General features: G+C 44.4%; 2 protein-coding genes across 2 annotated transcripts; one reads left to right on the forward strand and one right to left on the reverse strand.

The window, feature by feature from the left end:
* The first annotated feature begins 2,108 nt into the window (after nt 1-2,108).
* On the forward strand, nt 2,109-5,852 carry LOC136543052 (blue-light photoreceptor PHR2-like). The gene is made up of 4 exons (XM_066535622.1): nt 2,109-3,148; nt 4,595-4,824; nt 4,903-5,001; nt 5,530-5,852. Exons 1-4 carry the CDS (start codon nt 2,219-2,221, stop codon nt 5,609-5,611), a joined length of 1,341 nt encoding a protein of 446 aa, XP_066391719.1. The 5' UTR covers nt 2,109-2,218; the 3' UTR covers nt 5,612-5,852.
* A 1,101-nt stretch (nt 5,853-6,953) lies between these two features.
* Nucleotides 6,954-8,279, reverse strand: LOC136496918 (large ribosomal subunit protein eL22z-like). The gene is made up of 2 exons (XM_066492700.1): nt 7,945-8,279; nt 6,954-7,274 (listed from the first exon to the last, which is right to left on the reverse strand). Exons 1-2 carry the CDS (start codon nt 8,196-8,198, stop codon nt 7,130-7,132), a joined length of 399 nt encoding a protein of 132 aa, XP_066348797.1. The 5' UTR covers nt 8,199-8,279; the 3' UTR covers nt 6,954-7,129.
* Nucleotides 8,280-12,632: the final 4,353 nt, after the last annotated feature.

The following is a 12,632-nucleotide window of genomic DNA, read 5'->3' on the forward strand; positions in this document are numbered from 1 at the left end:
ACTCCACACGCGAGTGAAGCTTCTATTTATAACACCGGTTGAAAAACGAACCGTTATGTGCCTCTGCAGGGTGACCGGACGCTCCGGTCATGTTGACCGAACGCTCCGGTCAGTTCAACCCGCACACCAGTGTGTAAGTGTTGACCGGACGCTGGAAGCGTCCGATTATCACTGACCGGACACGTCAGGTCGCATTTAACCCTCACTAGAACCTTACTGTACTCGACCGGACGCTGAACCCCTAGGGTCCGGTCAGTACTGACCGGACACGTCCGGTCGTAGATTTTCTCTTCTGGAACCTTACTGGAGTCGACCGAACGCTGGACCTCAGTGTCCGGTCACTTTGACCACTCAGCGTCCGGTCGCGCCAGACGCAATCTCCTTGATCAAATGAACTGACCGGACCCTGCAGCCAGCGTCCGATCCGACTGGAGCCAGCGTCCGGTCTGACCGGAGCCAGCGTCCGGTCAGCATTTGACCCTCCATTCACTTCCAACTCTCGATCATATGTGAATGAAGTTTGCTCCAAAGGATCTTAGGCATATGTAGGAGCTACCTAGTGCTAGTTTTAATAAGTGTGCACCACACCTAACTCACTAGACTCACCTAGGTCAAGCTACCTGTCCATACCCCCCTTAATAGTACGGCCAAAGGAAAAACAAAGTCTTAAACTACTCTAAGTGTCTCTCCAACTCCAATCGACACTTAGAACTAGTCATCCTTAACCTTGCCGTCCATCCTTTGAGACCGAAACGATTTCCATCGTAGGGGCATGACCACCTTGATTGCCCAATTGATCTCTATTACCATGATCTAACTTAATTGCCTCTGTAAAACACACGTTAGTCATAGTAATCTTGTATTGTCATTAATCACTGAAACCCAACTAGGGGCCTAGATGCTTTCAACCAGCTCCGATCACAACATACAGCAAAACTACAAATATTCACTAGTTGGTCACTTTCTGCACCGACAGTACTGGTCAGAGTAGCTCAAGTTTGACCAAATTTATAGTAAATAATATTAATATTTATGTCTCCAAATAAATTTATTATAAAAATATATTCTACGACTAATCTAATGATACTAATTTTGCATTAGGAATGTTAGTATTTTTTTATATAATTTTGGTCAAAATTTAAATTGATTGACTTCCTGAGAAGCGAGAATTTCATTCTTTTGTGGACGGAGGGAGTACTATAACAAGTATTAATGTACAAAAATCTTTTTTTAGAAAAATAAAGGTTTATTAATTACTCATAATTATAATTAATCCTAAACAATAACTTGCTCGACACACTGGGGTATTAAAATGGCACACTATTAAATGTCTAGTACATTTTGCCAGTTGTGCGATACTTTTTTTTCATGTGGACGGCTTCCCAAATCGGTAGTCTACGTCCATCATCCATTGCTTCTTTAATGATAAAACTCACGTCGGTTCTTTGAGGTTTTAGCATGTTGGCTATGCTGCTACACTCTGTTTCAAGAATATAGCCTGTGTTATGCACCACACAGCAGCAAGCTCAAGGCCCTCACGACAAGCAAGAACTTCCACTTCCTCTGCACTATTCAGTATTCACCCATGTCAAATGATGTCATGTCGTTAGCTGCACCTTACCATATTCATCTCATATAATTCATGCAGGTGGATTCAATCAAATGCATGGTGCAAAATGATGCATTTGTTATCGAAATGTTTTAAAATTTGGTAGCTTCAATAAAGACCCATGTGATGTGTGTTTGAGAAAGATCTAAATATCATGTAAATATCGGTATGTCCTATCTTTCTACGCATAAAATACTCCGCCATAATACGAAGAACTACGTGATGTATATTATAAATAGTACGGCCACAAATTAACCAAAATAGCACGATATCGCTTGCAAATAGATTTAAACATAGAACTCTGATTTTGTTTCTGTGTTACACTGGCATTGTGTGTGTGTTTTTTTACTTACAAGAACGAAAGCTTTCTTGGGCTCTTGGCTTGTGCATCTGGCTAGAAGGGGTAGGTGACAATAGGTTCGATCTGGATTCTGGTAAAACCCAAATGGTTGGTGGGGGTCCAAAAATTCTCCACCAACCATGGCCCCCGCTTCCTTCCCCTCCGACCCACCCGCACCTCTCTCCGGCATCTCACTCCTCATCCGCAGTCCGCACACACCACCAAATCCCTACCTCCTCTCATTCACTCGGTCGCCCATCTCACCAACCATGGCCGCCGCGTCCGACTCTGACGCCGGCGCCCAGCCGCGCGACGACCCCAGCCTCCTCCCTTTCGCCTCCTTCTCGCTCGCCCTCTCCATCCGCGCGCCGGCCACCACCACACTCGCCTCCGTCCCCTCCACCATCCACCTCCCCACTCAAATCTCTACACTCGCCGTCTGCCTCCACCCCTCCGCCGCGCAGCCTCCCTCCCGCCGCCCCACCCGCCTCAATTCCGCCACCTCCTCCGTCATCGCCCCGCTGCCGTCCTCAACGCCGGGGCTCTCCCGCTCCTTCCCCTCGGGCGCGCCCGCCGCCGCCGGGCGCCGCCGCACGCTCGTCTGGTTCCGCGCCGACCTCCGCCTCCACGACCACGAGCCGTTCCACGCCGCAGCGGGGGCGTCGTCCTCCCTCCTCCCCGTCTTTGTCTTCGACCCGCGGGACTTCGGCAAGTCCCCCTCGGGGTTCGATCGAACGGGCCCGTACCGCGCCAACTTCCTGCTCGACTCCGTCGCCGACCTGCGCCGGAGCCTCCGCGCCCGCGGCGGGGACCTGGTGGTGCGCGTGGGCAGGCCCGAAGTGGTCATCCCCGAGCTCGCGCGGGCGGCGGGCGTGGAGGCCGTGTACGCTCACGGGGAGGTATCGCGGGACGAGGTCCGCGCCGAGGAGAGGGTGCAAAAGGCTGTGGAGAAGGAGGGCATCAACGTGAAGTACTTCTGGGGTAGCACGCTATACCACGTGGAAGACCTTCCCTTCCACCTCGAGGGCATGCCGTCCAATTATGGCGGCTTCAGGGAGGCCGTGAAGGGTTTGGAGGTCAGAAAGGTGCTGGAGGCGCCCGAGGAGGTCAAGTGCGTGCCCATGAAGAATGTGCTCGAGCCCGGCGACATCCCCACGCTTGCTGAGCTCGGGCTCACTGCGCCACCAGCCATGGCACAGGTGAGTCGGCTTCGAGATATAGATTTGTTTCTTTTCATGTGGCATGCTTTTAGAATTTAGATCTTTAGCTAGGTTTAGCATCTTGACATTTAGGCCCGAGCTCACTCTATAGTCTATATGTGGTAAAAGTTTCTGGTGTTCAATAGTTTTAAGTAAATAGAAATGGATGTATGTTGAAGGGCGGGCCTGGTGCAAGCGGTAGAGTCTTACCGCCTGTGACCGGAAGGTCCCGGGTTCAAGTCGCGGTCTCCTCGCATTGCAGTAAGGCTTGCCACTAACACCCTTCCCCAGACCCCGCACAGAGCGGGAGCTCTCTGCACTAGGTACGCCCTTTTAGAAATGGATGGATGTTGCTAATTATGGCATGCTTTGATTTCATTTACAATTTGGCTATATAATCACTCATTTCTTACTTTTTTAGGCATATCTTTGGGTATGTTGGGTCTTTGATGGGGCATAGTTAACGCCCTGTTCCCTTGTGATTTCAGCACAGCTGCTTCTGCAAAATTTGTGCATGAGGAACTATTGCAGCTGTGAGTGGATGCTGCAGCAATCACAGCCGAACAGGCCATTAATAATTCCTAAACGTGAAGAAAACGCTAGATGCTTGCCCTTTGCGACTCTTCGCAAACAGCCACTGAACACGTGGCAAAGTTGCCTGGTCGCGTACGGCGCACGTGCTTGGCTCGACGCGATACCAGGGGGATCAGCCGCCTCTCACAAAAAAAAAAAAATCTCAGATATGAAATTTAGTCCTCTGGTCCTAATGTCCTATTACGAGTGTCGGCTGTGTGTCGCTATTGCTTGCTGTCTGTCAATCCATTTTTATTCACAGCTGTGGTAGTATTGTCCGAGTAGCACAGGACAAAATGATAATAGTATTACTTTTTGTGGTTGGATGATAAAAGATGCAAGCAGTTTTGTCTCAATCAGATATGCCAAATTCCACTCTTTCTGCAATTGAATTGTTTATCATAGTCTCATCTTCATCTGCATTAGCAGTTAGCTTGATTTTCATCATCATGACATAGCTGGATTTGTTTATTTATTTATTTGCATTTTGCAACTTTGGAACCGAGTCACTATGACATCTTCTGCTTTTGGTCTTGGGACACCTTAAACCTGTAGTCTTACGCTCTTATGAGTCGTTTGTGTAGAATACATAGAACTAAATTGACATATGAAGGGGCTTCACCGTCAATTTGGAAATGGAATGCTGAGCTGTCTTACTTCCTCGGTTCCCCCAAAGGAAAAAAAATGATCTGCTGTTAATATGAACAGTGACACCAGTGAATGGATCGTCACTTTTAAATAATGTGTTAGTGCCATGGGCATATTTTTGTTCCCCTGTAGTTCGTACCAAAGACCCACTCACTAGTCACTTCTGCATTTCTACTCCTTTGCGCAGTTCATCTTGATACTACATTTCATTATTTGTTCATTTAGGACTCAAAACCTGTTGTTGGATCTACTCTCATTGGTGGTGAGACAGAAGCTCTGGAGAGGTTGAAGAAGTTTGCTGTAGAATGCTCTATGCAGCCAAATAAATCAGACAAAAGCAATACCCGAGATAGCATATATGGTGCTAATTTCTCCTGCAAAATTTCTCCATGGCTTGCTACAGGTTGCCTCTCTCCACGGTTCATGTATGAGGAGTTGAAGAAGCATGCTACTAGGTATTCAAGTTCGCTGAACCCAAGTTCACCATCATATAATTTTTTCTGTCTATAATGAAGCAATTCTCTTCTTCCCAGAGCAATTCCTCTTGGGTCAACACCCAAGAATAATGATGGCACATCTGATGCTGGGACAAATTGGTTAATGTTTGAGTTGCTATGGAGAGATTTCTTCAGGTCCGTATCACTTGCCCCCTGTTTCAGATGACTAGCCTTGTGCCATTGTATTGCAGCGTATATAATATAGGCAATGCATGTTGTAAACTCTAGAGACAATACTTAAGTCATCCTGTATGAATGAGTATCCAGCACATTCTTGCATTGAAAACTCAAATTTTGTATCGTACAAATTCATCAAATGATCAATTAGCTAATTTGGCTGCTGACCTGTTCATTGTGTATAAAGTACTATACCTGCATTATCTTGTAAATAAATTTTGTGTAAACAGTAGCTTAGATAATGTGAATACTCCTTGGACTCTGTGCTCTTTGCCTCTTTTCATCTGCATCGTAAACTGTTTCACTGGTTGAGGGAATATGTGATAGGGTGCAACTATTGTAACTTCCTCCTATGTTTTAAATAGGTTAACTAAACATAAAACCAACTTAACCTAGTTGCTAGGCAGATGTATAGTTACACTAATCTTCAATGTTGTGTGAACTGAATAACTAATGATCAAACTGATGATTAACGAAATATGTCAGGTTCATCACAAAGAAGTACAGTTCTGTACAGAAGGCATCTGAAGTTGCTACTGGTTGCACTCCCGCCCCAGCGCTTGCATGAACATACTTAGACAAGCTGATTGTCAGCTGCTTTTTTGGGTGATGAACTTATGTGCACTTTCAATGGAGTCTGAATTTTCTTTTTTTGCCACCAATAATATTGGTAATCAAAGTAAAGGCTGAATGCGCATTCTTGCGTTTTGGTTTGGTAGATCTCAGAAGGGATCTTTGTATCTGATTCTGTCGACATTCCTCCAAAATACTGTTCAATGCAATGATGTTGTGAGCAACCTATCAGCTGTTGTGTAAATGTGTTCTGTCGGCATTCCTCCAAAATACTGTTCAATGAAATGATATTGTGAGCAACCTATCAGCTGTCGTGTAAATGTGATTTGGGCGTTGTTTAGTTTCTTCCCAAAACTTTATACCATATCACATCGAATGTTTAGACACATGTAACTAATTGCACATATTGTGACTACTTTGATGTGAGACGAATCTTTTAAGTCTAATTAGTCCATAATTTGACAATAAAGTGCTACAGCATATGTGCTAGTGTCGGATTAATTAGGCTTAATAAATTCGTCTCGCGGTTTACTAACGGATTTTGTAATTTGTTTTTTTTATTAGTATCCGAACATCTCATGCGACACCTCCATATAACATCCGATGCGACACTCCAAAACTACACACCTCGGATCTAAACACCATCTTAGTTTGGTTAGTGTCTAAAACTAACGTAAACGAAAATGAAACAAAATTATGAGGCAATTAAAGGTGAATCAGTGATTGCTAGGTTCGCTTTGGTGTGTTAATGTGATGATATAGGATGAAATACCATCCCGACTAAGGGGGTGTTTGAATCTAGTGACTAAAATTTAGAAGATGACACATGGGCGTATTGCATGAGGTGTTCGAATACTAATAAAAAAACAAATTATAGAATCTGTTAGTAATCCACGAGACGAATTTATTAAGTCTGATTAATCCGCCATTAGCATATATTTATTGAGGCACCATGTTGTCAAATCACAGACTAATTAGGCTTAAAAGATTCGTCTCATAAATTAGTTGCAAACTATGTAATTAATTTTATAATTAACCTATATTTAATCCTCTATATGTCAAACGTCCGATGGGACAACGTATAAAATTTAAGAGGAACCGAACACCCCCTAATGGGTTAGCATGCCGTCGGGACAATCCCAAGTGATTGTTGGGCATTCATATTAGTCTACCCCATTGCAAGAACATCCGTCTGTGACTCGGTGAGAGCTTGGATAGCATCCAAGTTGTCTAACCTAGCATCACCACACCGATCGGCAATGATTTCAATACACGAATACCTGCAGCTAAATAGTCAGTTCGATAGGCTCACTGCCCACGGTCATCCTTACAGAAACTGAAGCAAGAACAACAATTCTTGGACTCGATTATCTAAGCATCACATGAGAAGTTCCAGCACGCTTATAAAAACATCAGAAGACCAATTTAAACATCAAAACTCATCCCTTAAAAGGCTACAGCATGAGTGCTCCAACACATCCAAAGTTCATAAGACACAGATAAGGTGGTGCGTCTAATCCTCCTCCTCACCCTCGTTCTCAGCAATATTGAAGTACCGGAGCTCATAGACGCTGCAGTCCTTGTTTGACGCGATAACCCGGAGCCAGTCACGCACATTGTGCTTCTTCAGGTACTTCTTGGTCAAGTACTTCAGGTACCTGAGAATGGAGCAACAATGTTTCAGAAACTTAACGAAGAAAACTTGTTTTCAGAGGAGACACAACACAGTTAAGCCGTTCAAACTAGCCTTGCAAGGCAACAACTTGATACATACTAGTATTTGAGTAAACAACCCAGTAACTGATGCAAGCAAACAACTGGTCAACTGAACAAACAATGAAGTGCAATTAAGTTTCAGACGTGAACAAACTACCACTAAAACAGCTCAAGAAAGAAACTAGGCCAATACAATCAAACAGCATGAGTAAACATGACATTTGCATTGGAAAAGGCGTGTAAAGTAACCCTATGTTCGTCTAGCATCTTGACGGGTGTGTAGATATGCAGCTGCGATGCAGCAATGTGCTAATAAAACTGTCAATCCAATAACAAGTTCAAAATACTACATATGTGATGTGTCCTAGCAAGCAACTACAGGCAAACTTAATTTTATTTACTGCATAATCACAGAATGATTCACTAGCTGCAACTTCAAAATGAATTCAAAATACCTAATCCTGCGGATTGACCAGTTCATCACCTACGGCACCGATAGGAACACATACAGCTCGACGGATCAGTAGTGGTATGCCCAAAAATCGGCACCCAGCAAGAAATATGCATGCGTGGATCTGAGCGGGAGAACTAGCAAGATCTGTGCTTATATACCTCTTGGAGAAAGGCCCGTCGGAGGTGACGGTGACCTTGGTCTTATCGCGGGTGACGGTGACGCCCTCGCCGAGGTTGCCAGCCTTGCCGCCGGCGACCTTGATGCGCTCCTGCAGGAACTTCTCGAGCGTGGCGATCTCCATGATCTTGTCCTCCACGGGCTTGGTGCAGTCGATCGTGAAGGTGACGGAGCCCTTCTTCTTGCCGCCGCCGGCCGCGCCGCCCTTCGCCCCAGCCGCAACGCCGCGCGCCATCTCCTCTCCTCCGCCTCGCTCGGCTTGTCCTCGTGCGCCGCTGCTTCGGTGGTGGCTGCGCCGGGGGGGACGATAGGGTTTTTGAGGAGGCGCCGCGGAGATGGCTTATATAGGTACTAGGGCTGAACGGATCGGACGGCTACGGTTGGTTGATGGGGTTGGTATGCAGTTTGGGCCTTTAGGCCGTCATGGGCCTCTCTCGTGGCCATCTGTCGGCTCGATTGCTAGGCCTTCGTGTGGCCCGTTCAGAGATGGAGTATAGTGCCTTCCGTATCGTCTCAGCATAAAAAAAAACGATTTTTGTTGTTGTCGTTGTTGTTTGTGTTGTTCCAACAGCATAAGAACACTTTTTACAGGCGGACTGATCGTAGATTAGTTGGTTAGGTTCATTATGGTGGAACCTGCCCACTGTAGTAGAATCGTCCGAAATAACATGTTTTCGGAGGCGTTCGTCTTCCACTAGACACTAAGCACATCGAAAGGGAGCTATATCGAACAGTTCTATCGAGCACACCCCAAGAGAGAACTCGAAACAATCCACGTTTTTCATCCAGAATCCAATAATGAGTATAAGCTTACAATACTTAGTCCATTTCATACAACAAGAGTTCTTGAAAATTATTTATTACAATACCAGAGTTCAGAGTGCGATAATTAAACGGCGAAATAAAAATAAACATCTAGCGAAAACGATATAAGGATCCTTCTGTGCCCACCAGAAGAATCCTCCACACAAGAGCTACTCCTCAAGCTGCATCTGCAACGGGGTAAAATAAACCATGAGTACACAATGTACTCATAAGACTTACCCAACTAGTGGGAATAGTTTCTCGACTCTCAAAGATATAATAGGTAATATGGGTTTGTTGTTTTCTTTTTATTTATGAAAAAACATTACTAATAGTTCATCCTTATAGTCAAGTTTTATTAGCAGTCATGAGTATTTCATTAGCTAACCATTCTAGATAAGCACATGTTCTACTTTCAAGCACGGGTTGAGCAATCAAAACTATTTCACCATTCTTTTATCTTTCAGTTCTTACTATAGTGACCATAGCCAAGTCGTACCGTCTCACGAAAACGGCGATTCGCGAACCAATGTATCCCAGCTGGATACCCCAAAACACACGCTCCGTTTGTACCCTAAGCACAAACAAGACTAACTCATTCCACTCCTGTCACGGGGTCCAGGTCTCCGTCCAAACTTGGACTCTAAGCCCCCACACTTGAGACCCGGTCTCAGTATGGTGCTTAGACCTCCACCTTTCCCCGCCTCCAATCAGTCAGTCCGGAAAGAGCCAAAACCACGACAAGAGCGTAACGAGCCTTCCCGCCCCCATAAGTAAGTATGTGCTCAGGATAATAAGTCTGTGACCTGACTACCATCCACAGCAACGGACGGTCCTTAATCGACACGAGCAGGGAAAACAATGTAACCAAGCTAAGACCTATTGGCCATGGGACACAACCTGTTACACCCACCAATCCTATACCATATCTCTGCCCTGTCTCTATTTTTCCTCTCATCATTTTATTATGAGAGTAGTAATAATAATCACCTATTGTGAGTAACGACAGGTTACTCGCGCTACCGAAAACCTAAGCATAGTAGCTACTCGAACCTGTACTAGTAGGACTCATAGGACAGATATATTTATGCAGGTGGTTTTCATAAAATTCCTGTAACGTAAAAGCACATGACATATATAAACAGTGATTATAAAAAAATAAGGGGTTATGCACCGGGGCTTGCCTTGGACAGGTGCGGTGTTAGCTTAGTCAGTCAGTGGCGGCTCCGAGACCTCCTCTTGCACGAGAATCTCCTCCTCGTACTCCTCGACGATCTCCTTGAACTCACGATCGTCGGTGGTCACAATCCCCGCCAACTCATTCTCTACATACATGCGATGATGATGCAACACTTAGCATTTATGAAACAACAACTCTTAAAATAAGAACACGCATACTAAGCTACTAAGCTAGCTCTAATGACTAAGGTACTAAGCTAACTATCATCTTTACCGAGCAAAGTGTTAGGTTCAACTAACAAACACCTAGCTTTACAAAATAAAGGATATAACTTTATTGCTACTAATGATTTAATGTATATTAAAACAAAGAGCATTTAACTATCCTAATTCTTAGTCTATTCTAAGGCTACAAAAATTACATTGCGTACATAATAATATCATTAAGCTACTATAAAATTCTTAGGACTAAAGCTATCACCAATTGACCATAAAAATTCCTACAATAATTAATTTAATAATATTGAGCACTCTCAAATGATTTAATAGCTCCTAGTATCTGGACTGGTGCGGTGTCAGCTGAGTCAGTCTGTGGCGGCTCCGGGACCTCCTCTTGCACGAGAATCTTCTCCTCGTACTCCTCGATGATCTTCTCGAACTCACGATCGCCGGTGGTCACGATCTCCGTCAACTCGTTCTCTACATACATGCGATGATGATGCAACACTTAGCATTTATGCAACAGTAACTCTTAAAATAAGAACACACATACTAAGCTACTAAGCTAGCTCTAATGACTAAGGTACACAGCTAACTATCATCTTTATCAAGCAAAGTGTTGGGTTCAACTAACAAACACCTAGCTTTACAAAATGAAGGATATAGCTTTATTGCTACTAATGATTTAATGTATATTAAAACAAAGAGCATTTAACTACCCTAATTCTTAGTCTATTCTAAGGCTATAAAAATTACAGTACGCACATAATAATACCATTAAGCTACTATAAAATTCTCAGGACTAAAGCTATCACCAATTTACCATAAAAATTCCTACAATAATTAACTTAATAATATTGAGCACTCTCAAATGATTTAATAGCTCCTAGTATCAACATGTATATATATGAACTAAATACAATAACAGATAGAGCATAATTTTAGGACCCTAACAAAATTTGTTTCACAATTTTTGAACACCTACATGATTTTATTTGATTTACCAAAGATCAGCCTAAAAATTAAATTAGAAAACTATTTCTAATTCCTTATGAAAAAGAAAAACGAATTCTCCCGCGCGGCCCACGCGACGCATCACGCGCGCGGTGGCCTATAGTGCGGCCCACGCAAGGCCAGCCTACAGCGCTGAAAGTGCAATCAAGCCTTAATTGTGGGTTTTGGTGATAATGACCTCACAATTAGAGAACTAATAAGATTTATCAAGATGATAAGCAGGGAATTTATATTCGAGGATGCTACATGAAATGGAGGAGCCCCCAACTACAAATATAGATGGCTTCAAACTCAAAGGAGGTTTAAATTCTTTTATATATTGAATTTGAGTATAGAAAAAGCTGTACTATAAAGGGGCACAATGCTTAAGCTAATCTGTGCTACCAAGTGCTCAAACAACCACATGCATCCTCAGATTCACAGCCAAGATAGTCTACACCTCACTATTATCCTTACTGTCTTGCAGGGTGCGGGCTCCGACTCGCCCGACCCCTTGGGTGCAAGATCCGGTTCGCCTGTCCCTTTGGTCGCGGGCTCCGTCTCGCCCGACCCTTGGTCACAGGCTCTGTCTCACCTGACCCTTTGGTCGTAGGCTTCGTATCGCTCGACCCCAAGGTCGTGGGCTCCGGCTCGCCCGACCCTTTGGTCGTGGGCTTCGTCTCACCCAACCCTTTGGTCATGGGCTTCGTCTCGCCCGACCGCAAGGCCACGGATCTCGTCTCGTCCGACCTCTTGGGTGTAATGTCCATTGGGAGCTAGGGTATATATACGTTTTCTTTTTCTCCCTAATGGATATCTGTGATTTAAGTGACCGTTGGGGCCTGAGGGGTATATATACCTTTCCCTTTCTTTCCCAACTGTAACAAACCAACCTGCTCCCTTCTTCCTCACTTCAGTACACTCAAAACAGAGCAGGAGCTCTCTCTCTCTCTCTCACTCCATTGTTGACCTCAAGCCCCTCCAACAAATCCATTGATTTCCCATCAATCCTTGAGGGATAAGTGTCCAAAACTTGATAAGAGAGCATCTCCATTGATTCCAAACTCTAAAGAGCACTTGGTTCATATTTTGGTCGGCGATTGTGTTTGTTACTCTTGGAGCTTGGCTCCTAGCCGGCTAGAGCATCGTCCGGTGAGCTTGCCAACTTGTGTGGTAACCCCGGGAGGTTTGTAATCACCTCTTGAAGCAAGTAAAATCACCCCTCATCTTAAGAGTTCACTCTCTTGACTTGAGAATGAGGTAGGGTTGCAAATCCCTAAGCCTTAGTGGTATACCTCAATAACGTGGATTTAGGCAAGCCTTGGTGGCAAGCTGAACCATGGAATAAATCCTTATGTCATCCTATGCTTGTGTTGCTACACTTGTGTTCTTATTGTTATTGAGGTGATTTCTAGGATTGAGGCCGATCTACTTGTGTGTGGTGTTCCCGCCATTTTTAGCTGTCGATCTATGA

The sequence above is a fragment of the Miscanthus floridulus genome, chromosome 1 (genome assembly GCF_019320115.1).
Source record: "Miscanthus floridulus cultivar M001 chromosome 1, ASM1932011v1, whole genome shotgun sequence".
Taxonomy (NCBI): Eukaryota; Viridiplantae; Streptophyta; class Magnoliopsida; order Poales; family Poaceae; genus Miscanthus; species Miscanthus floridulus.

Coding starts and splice junctions, on each gene's coding strand:
- LOC136543052 (XM_066535622.1), top strand. CDS start 2,219: ATGGCCGCCGCGTCCGACTCTGACGCCGGCGCCCAGCCGCGCGACGAC. Junction 4,825..4,902: donor TTGAAGAAGCATGCTACTAG/GTATTCAAGTTC, acceptor TCTTCTTCCCAG/AGCAATTCCTCTTGGGTCAA. Junction 5,002..5,529: donor CTATGGAGAGATTTCTTCAG/GTCCGTATCACT, acceptor GAAATATGTCAG/GTTCATCACAAAGAAGTACA.
- LOC136496918 (XM_066492700.1), bottom strand. CDS start 8,198: ATGGCGCGCGGCGTTGCGGCTGGGGCGAAGGGCGGCGCGGCCGGCGGC. Junction 7,275..7,944: donor GACGGGCCTTTCTCCAAGAG/GTATATAAGCAC, acceptor CTCCATTCTCAG/GTACCTGAAGTACTTGACCA.